Source organism: Nicotiana sylvestris, chromosome 12 (assembly GCF_000393655.2).
Source record: "Nicotiana sylvestris chromosome 12, ASM39365v2, whole genome shotgun sequence".
In the NCBI taxonomy this organism is placed as follows: domain Eukaryota; kingdom Viridiplantae; phylum Streptophyta; class Magnoliopsida; order Solanales; family Solanaceae; genus Nicotiana; species Nicotiana sylvestris.
The window spans coordinates 30,393,694-30,401,756 of NC_091068.1; the positions used below are offsets into that span (position 1 = coordinate 30,393,694).

Sequence of the window (8,063 nt, forward strand, 5' to 3'; positions counted from 1 at the left end):
TTATGGGACTCAAGCACCTAAGTGGGATCCTAAAAGCAAGTACATCACTCTTCCTAAGAACAAAATTTGCTCACACTGTGGCAAGACTGGCCATTACAAAAATAAATGTAATGCAAAAGAAAAGGCCAGTCAAAAGAACAAAACTTTTGTTCAAGAAAAAAATAGGTTGCCTGGTGGGCTAGAAGGAATCTAATTTATCCTTTTGCCCATAGAAAGGGACCCAAACTAGTTTGGGTTCCTAAGACTAACCTCTGATTTATTTTTGCAGGTCTAAGTGAAGGGAAGCAACCAAATATGGTACATGGATAGTGGCTGCTCAAAACATATGACTAGAAACAAGAACCAGTTCCTTTCACTTGAGGACTTAAGGGGAGGCAATGTCTCATTTGGAAATAGGAAGAAAGGAGAGATTATTGGGGTTGGAAAGGTAGGTAAGACCGATTCTCACTCCATTGAGAATGTCTACTTGATAGATGGCTTGAAATACAGCCTGATTAGTGTGTCACAACTATTTTACAGAGGTAACCTTGTAGCATTCACCTCTACTAAATTCTTTGTGATTAACCTTACCACTGACAAGATTATTTTGCAGGGAAAAAGAGTTAACAATATTTACATTGTAGATTTGTCTACTCTCTCAGAAAATGAACTAACCTGCCTAAGTGTGCTGGATAATGATCCCCTCTTGTGGCACAAAAGACTTAGTCATGCTAGTCTGAATCAGCTAAACAAATTGGTTTCTAAGGACTTGGTGATAGGGTTACCCAATATCAAGTTCAAAGAAGACAAAGTTTGTGAGGCCCGTGCAAGGGGAAAATAGGTAAGATCATCTTTCAAAAGCAAGAAAATGGTAAGCACAACCAAGTCGTTGGAACTGGTCCATATGGATCTCTGTGGTCTAATGAGAACCATGAGCATAGGAGGAAAGAAATATGTAATGGTACTTGTTGATGATTATTCTATATTTACATGGGTACTATTTCTAACATCTAAAGATGAAGCATTTGACATGTTCACTGCCTTTGTTAAAAATATTCATAAACAATTAGGAAATCAACTTACATCAATCAGGTCTGATCATGGAACTGAATTTGAAAATGCTAAGTTTGCTGAATTTTGTGATCAAAATGGTATAGTTCATAACTTCTCTGACCCTAGGACCCCTCAACAAAATGGAGTAGTTGAAATAAAGAACACAAGACTCTTGAAGACATGGCTAGGACAATGCTTCTTTCTAGTAAACTGCCCTATAGCTTCTGGGCGGAGGCTGCAGACACTGCATGTTACATTATTAATAGATGCATGACTAGACCTCTTGTAGAGAAGACTCCCTATGGGTTACTTAAAAGGATAAAACCAAATATATCCCATCTTAGGGCATTTGGATGCAAGTGCTTTGTGCACAATAATGGAAAAGACTCCTTAGGTAAGTTTGATCCCAGAAGTGATGAGGGAGTATTCTTAGGATATTCTTCACATAGCAAAGTATATAAAGTGTTTAATAAAAGAATGTTGTGTGTAGAAGAAAGTGTATATGTAGTATTTGATGAAACTAACATTCTTTCTGAGAGACAGGAATATGAAGATGAAGCCATTGGATTGGTAAAGGATTTGACTGAAGCCTCAGTATAAGTCAAAGTGGCACCAAAAGAAGGAACAGGTGATGGAGCAGGTTCTTCCATCCAGGGCAACCTGATAAGGGGAACCGATCAAATAGGAAATGAAATAAATCCCCTAAAAGAACATGTTCATGACCTTGTTCCTCAGCAACAGAATATGGGAGAAACATCTAGCAGAAACTAGTTTTTTGTGAAACCTCACAAGTATTAAAGTTCTCATCCTATTGAGAACATTATCACTGCTCTAACATCTGGAGTCAAAACTATATAGCAATTAAAGAATCTGTGTGCTTTTGATGCCTTTTTTATCTCTTATTGAACCTAAAAATGTTGTTGAGGCTTTGTAGGATGCAGATTGGGTGAATGCAATGCAAGATGAACTCAATCAGTTCAAGAGAAGTCAAGTTTGGCATCTAGTTCCAAGAACCAAGGACAGATCAGTTATTGGTACAAAATAGGTCTTTAGAACAAACTTGATGAAGATGGAACAGTTACAAAAACAAGGCAAGACTGGTGATCCAAGGTTACAGCCAAGAGGAGGGCATAGAATATGATGAGACTTTTGCTCTAGTTGCAAGACTAGAGGCAATCAGACTCCTCATAGCCTTTGCAGCACACATGAAATTCACTCTCCATCATATGGATGTCAAAAGTGCCTTCCTGAAAGAAGAAGTGTTCGTAAAATAACCTCCAGGGTTTGAGAGCATAGAATGTCCTGAGCATGTGTACAAGTTAGACAAGGCTTTCTATGGACTCAAGCAGGCCCCAAGAGCATGGTATGAACGACTGTCCAAATTCCTACTGTAGCATGGTTACAAAAGAGGTAAAATTGACAATACCTTATTCTTAAGGGAAAAAGATAAGGATCTCCTTGTGGTACAAATATATGTTGATGACATAATCTTTGGGGCCACCACTGATAAGCTAAGTAAGGACTTTGCAAAATTAATGGGGAGTGAGTTTGAAATGAGTATGATGGGTGAGCTTAACTTCTTCTTAGGCTTGCAGATCAAACAAAGTCCTAATGGAACCATGATCCATCAGCAGAAGTATGCAAAAGAGCTTATCAAAAAGTTTAAAATGGAAGAATCAAAAGAAATAGACACACTCATTGCAACTGCCACTAAATTAGACATTGATGAACCTGGTTCATCAGTTGATCAAAAGTTGTATAGGGGTATGATTGGTTCACTCTTGTATCTTACTGCCAGCAGACCTGGCATTGTTTTCAGTGTAGGGCTTTGTGCTCGTTTCCAAGCAAATCCAAAAGAGTCTCACTTGACTGCTATTAAGAGGATACTAAGATATCTGAAAAGCACCACTGATTTGTGTCTTTGGTACCCCAAAAGTAGTAATTTCAATCTAGTAAGATATGTTGATGCTGATTATGCAGGTTTCTTGGTTCATGTCTTGTATCCTGGGCCACTAAAAAGCAAAATTTAGTGGCCTTATCCATTGCTGAGGCTGAATATGTTGCAGCTGCATCTTGTTGTGCTCAATTGTTATGGATCAAACAGCAGCTGGTAGATTTTGGCATTGAAGTTGGTTGCATTTCTATATTTTGTGATAACACTAGTGCTATAAGTATGACAAAGAACCTTTTTCATTATAAGAGGTCTAAGCACAAGATGTTAGACACCACTTCTTTAGAGATAACTATGAGAAAGGATTGATCTCCATCTTATTCTGTGCTACTGATAAGCAAATTGTTGACATCTTCACTAAAGCACTGAGTAGAGAAAACTTTGAAAGGAACATGTTGGAATTAGGTATGATTAAGATCACCTAATAGGTCCAGCTTAGAATGCAAAATGAAAAAATATATTATTTTTTTGGCTAGGAATTCTGAACCTGTGTAAATATCTAGAGTAATTCTTACTCAGCTTCATACTTTAATTAGTATACTTCTATGACATGTGTATATATGACTCACTGATCTCTTACAACATTTTCTCTACTATGGCATTTGAAGCATGTTCAAGAGAGTTCTATATGAAGAACCTGGTTCATCAGTATGGGTTCATATGAAAGCTCAGGTGTGTTTTCTATACTCTGCACAATTACAAAGATTAATAATTCAATCATGAGCAGAAGTCCTATACTTGTCAAATTCCTAGAAAATTCTATCTGTTGAGCATTGAACCAGTTCCGTCCATCTAGAACTCTAAACCATAATATTTGCCTAATATTTAGGGAAGCCAAATCTATCATTAAAATTCTAGAATTTTAGTTTGATTAGACTTCTATTTGACCCCTAGAAAAGCTGTCGTTACTTACTTAATGTCTAATTCGCTTTAAATACACAGCACATCTCCAGTCTTCTTCATAATTCTAAAACCGTCAAAAAAATTCCTCTTCAATTCTAATTGCCCTCTTCTCCAAAATTCCTAAATTCTCTCAAGAAACGATGAATCATGTCTAACCCATAAGATCATCCTGGCAATCCTCCACCACCATCTCCCCCAAATTCATCCTCATCTAGTCCACCCAGTGCATCTCCAAAACCTACGTTTCGAAGGCAGAAAATGCTTGCTCGAAAAATTGTAGCATCTGGGGCTTTGAGGAAGGGTTTAAATGAAAGGTTGAAAGCTAGCCAAGTGAAAGAAAGCCCATCTCCAAAGTTTGATTCTAGCTCTGAGTCTGAATCCTTTCAATCCGCAACTGAGGGAGATGGACATGGGTCTTCTGGCTCTGAAAAGACTCAAAAATCTCCTTTTCAGGTAAATTCTTCTATGGTTGAAAACTTAGAAACTAGGTTTGTTCTGGTTGGACCCATTAGGGATGTTGAGTTGCCTGAAATGAGTAGGAGTGGAGGTAAAAAAAATTGAAAAAGAAAAAGAGAGAGATGGTGCATGTGGTGAAGAGAGGGGAAAAGGGAAGGGAGAAGTTCTTGCTATATGTGGGGTTGCACAAGATAGGTTAGATGAGAGTGGCATGAAGTCAGGGGGAAGAGGTTCTGGGGAAGTAGCTGAGGGGTTGGTTCATCTAAGCAAACAAAAAGATGAACCTGTTTCTTCTACTGAAGAAACCTTGGCTGACCTACTAAAAAGGGTTGGAGCAAGTTATGACCCAAAGAAATGCAAAGCTACTACACCAAAAGCCCCAAATGTTCCCAAGCCATCCAAGAAAAGAAAAGCCTCATCCCCAAAACCTACTGCCTCTTCAGTTCCTAGGGGTAGAGCCACAAGAAGCAGGGTAAAACAGAGTGAAACTGATCTACAAAATGTTTTAGAAGAAAGCAAGAAAAAGAAAAAGGATAAGGGAAAGGGAAAGGTTGCAGAATCCTCAGAGACTGTTGAAGAAGAAGAGATTGAACTGGTCCATCAAGATAGGGGTACAACAGTGGAGGTTCTTACACCCAAGCCTAAAAAACCCCAAGACTTCCTACAAGAAGTCCTACTCTATGCCTGTAGCTGCTGAACCCACACTAGCCAAGAGGACAAGATCTGCAGTAAAAGCTAAACAAACCAAAGTTTCTGATGATGATGATTGGAGTGGAGAAGAAGAAGAAGAAGAAGAAGAAGAAGAAGAAGAATCTAAGAAGGAATAGGATAAGCTTGCCATTTTTTGCAGAAGTAGATTGTTGAAGGACCTGGTGGAACCAGGGATGATGATATTGGTCGACTCTTTGGCTGCTCAGGGATAGAAGGACATGGTCCTTCAGATGGAAGGTAGGCTAGCTAGAAATGAGTTGATTGAATTTATGGCAAATGTTGTTGTTAAGGATGGAGTTGTCAGTAGCCAGGTGAAGGGAGTTCAAGTGCAGTTTGATGCTGTGAAACTGGGAGAGATTCTAGACATACCCTCTGAAGGGTTTGATGACTATACTAGGCAAAGGTGGCCATGCCTGGACTCCCTCCCCACTGCCCTTGAAATCACCAAAAGGTTTTGTGATTGAAAGAATATGAATGAAGCCAGAGCTGTGCAGAAAAGTGAGATGAGGCCTCAGCACAAGGTGGTGTTTGAGTTTGTCAACAAGTGCTTATTTCCATGACAGGAGAGAAGGAACACTGGCAACTACATGGATCTGGTTCTTATGGAATGTCTGGAGAGAGGAAAGCAAATCAACTGGCCTGCCCTCATAGTCAAACTGCTAGACAGGGTCATAAATGGTTCCAAGGCTCATGTTACCCCATATGGCTTCATACTAACCACAGTTCTGGACAGGCTCAATATGCCTCTGAAGAAATGGGAAATGGCCTCGAGGAAAGAACACTTTGGCATCAAAACTCTTATTGCTTGTGACTATCCAGTCAATGCCATCCTAGTTGAACATGGTTCATCCTTGAGGACACCCATCAACAGCAAGGTTAGGACTTTGGTTCAGGAATGTGCAGATAAGGATGCTGAAACTGCTAGGCTCAAAGCTCGTGTGATTGAAGTGGAAGGGAAGAAAGGTGGTCTCAGAATTGAGCTTGCAAAAGAAACGGAAAGGAATGATGGAATTCTTTAGAATATGCTGAATCTTCTTAAAACTCAACCCTCCAGTTCCTCCAAGCCTTAGGACTCCTAGTTTCTATCTCCTTAACTAGTTTTAGTACTCCCCAATGATCTAGATTAAGGATTTTTCTGTTTTTGATCATGGTTTAGATATTTTTCTTTCTTTTTGTGGATTGTTGGTGGACCCATATCTCTCTCAATGACAACTGCTATTTTCTCTTGTTCAATGATTATTCTGACCTTGATAGCTTAAATATGTTTGTTTGATTACTGATGATTGCACCATGATTGCACTTGCAGTTGCCACAGTGGCCATGAGTACTTATTAAAATCTGGAATTCACACTGTGTATGTAACATTTTAATGATGCCAAAAGGGGGAAGAGATATTGTGCTTTACACATTATTTTGAAATAAGTGATATTTTTAACCTAACTAACCTGGTCCTTGATGAAAAGAAAATTTTCTATGTTTAGTGTTGATGGTTAAGCTGAGTTCTTACAGGTTTTTTGATCAGTAAAAAGCACAGAGTTTGTCATCATCAAAAAGGGGGAATTTGTTGGCCCAAGAACATGTGAAGTTTTGAAGAATGACAAATGAACTCAGTCATGGACCAGGTCCATCTTGTGAAGCACTGTCATGATCAACCTACGTATGTGAGATGCACGTGAAGGAGATAAGTCCTACTGATCAAGCAGCAATATCTCCTGATCGGATCGAAAAGGTTGCATATTGGATAAGGGGAGAAAGTCTCCTTATATAAAGAGAACACAATCCGGATAAAGAGAGTGTTAGAGTTTGATGTCTTCAAGGACTCAACTACGATAGAAGATCAGAAATTGAGTCCCAATCAAACTCTGTTTCTAACCTATTAAATGACAATGATTGTTCTCTTTTACAGGTATTGCACGAACGCAGAAGTTAAACTAAATTAAAAGCAAAAGAGCAAGGCAATTTTGCAAGCAATTTATGTGAGATTTGAGTGTGCACTCCTGAAACTACTTGAACGAAATAGAAGAACCAGTTCCATTGTGTTTTTTCTTATTCTAGTTCAATTGTAGTAGGTGGTTTAAAGTTGTACCTTTCAACTTTCATAGAAGTAATTGTATTAGGTACTTTGAGTGTTCAAGTTATAAGCTAACTTGAAGTTGTCGCAATAGTTGAGGTTGTATGCCACAACGGGATAAGAGTTAATCCTTAGGTTTACAAAGTATTTTTGTAAATGTTGTTTTGGCTCAGTATTTTTAGTAAAAGTTTGGGAAAATCCTACTGAGTAGTAGGTCGTGGTTTTTTTCACCTTTTAAGCCAGGTGTTTTTCCACGTAAAAATCTATGTGTTCTATATTTTATGTACTTTTTATTCCGCAAACAGTAGTAGTTAAAATACCTAGAAGAACCAGGTTCTTCTAGAGCGAAAATTGGGTACCACACAAATCATCTCCCCCTCTTGTGTGGTATTGACGTTTAGAACATCAGATGTGTTGTTTTGTTTCTTCTCCTTTGAGATGACCCATCTCAGTGTCAGTCATAGCGGTGGATAATGCATCGTATTATAGATCTAGGCTTTGTTGAGCGAGCATGGATGGTGGGTGGCTTTGCTTGTTGCAGTGGTGGTGAGGAAGCATGTAGGTAGCTTGAGAAAGGCTGGGGAGTGATCCTTTCTCTAATTAGGGTTATGCACGGATCAGATCAGATCGGATTTAGTACATTTCGGATTTGGATTTTGGATTTTAGAAAATGCAATCCGAATACGATTCAAATTATATCAGATCGGATTTTAATGTTTGGATCGGATCGGATTTCGGATATTATTATGCCTCAAAGTTGCAAACTAATATGTATATTTTCTTTGTAAAAGAATCAAGACATTAAGAAAAAATCATGTTTGTGCAATTATGAGAGTACTATGGTGCAAATATAGCTATATCTAGCAATTGTAAAGGTAATAACTTGGAGGAAGATGTAAAGGAAGTAGTGACTATCCAAAATTAAAGTGTAGTTTTTAT

At 38.5% G+C, this 8,063-nt stretch overlaps 1 protein-coding gene across 1 annotated transcript; it reads left to right on the forward strand.

Annotated features, from left to right (window-relative positions):
- Positions 1 to 4,144: 4,144 nt before the first annotated feature.
- LOC138882852 (uncharacterized) lies at positions 4,145 to 5,169 on the forward strand. Its single transcript, XM_070163488.1, has 3 exons — positions 4,145 to 4,433; positions 4,483 to 4,953; positions 5,033 to 5,169. The coding sequence occupies exons 1-3, from the start codon at positions 4,145 to 4,147 to the stop codon at positions 5,167 to 5,169; spliced, it is 897 nt and encodes a 298-aa protein (XP_070019589.1).
- Positions 5,170 to 8,063: the final 2,894 nt, after the last annotated feature.

Excerpts from the sequence above, each read along its gene's own strand:
- LOC138882852 (XM_070163488.1), top strand. The coding sequence starts at position 4,145 with ATGCTTGCTCGAAAAATTGTAGCATCTGGGGCTTTGAGGAAGGGTTTA. Across the intron at positions 4,434-4,482 it reads TGAAATGAGTAGGAGTGGAG|AGAGGGGAAAAGGGAAGGGA; the intron begins GTAAAAAAAATT and ends CATGTGGTGAAG. Across the intron at positions 4,954-5,032 it reads ACTGGTCCATCAAGATAGGG|CTGCTGAACCCACACTAGCC; the intron begins GTACAACAGTGG and ends CTATGCCTGTAG.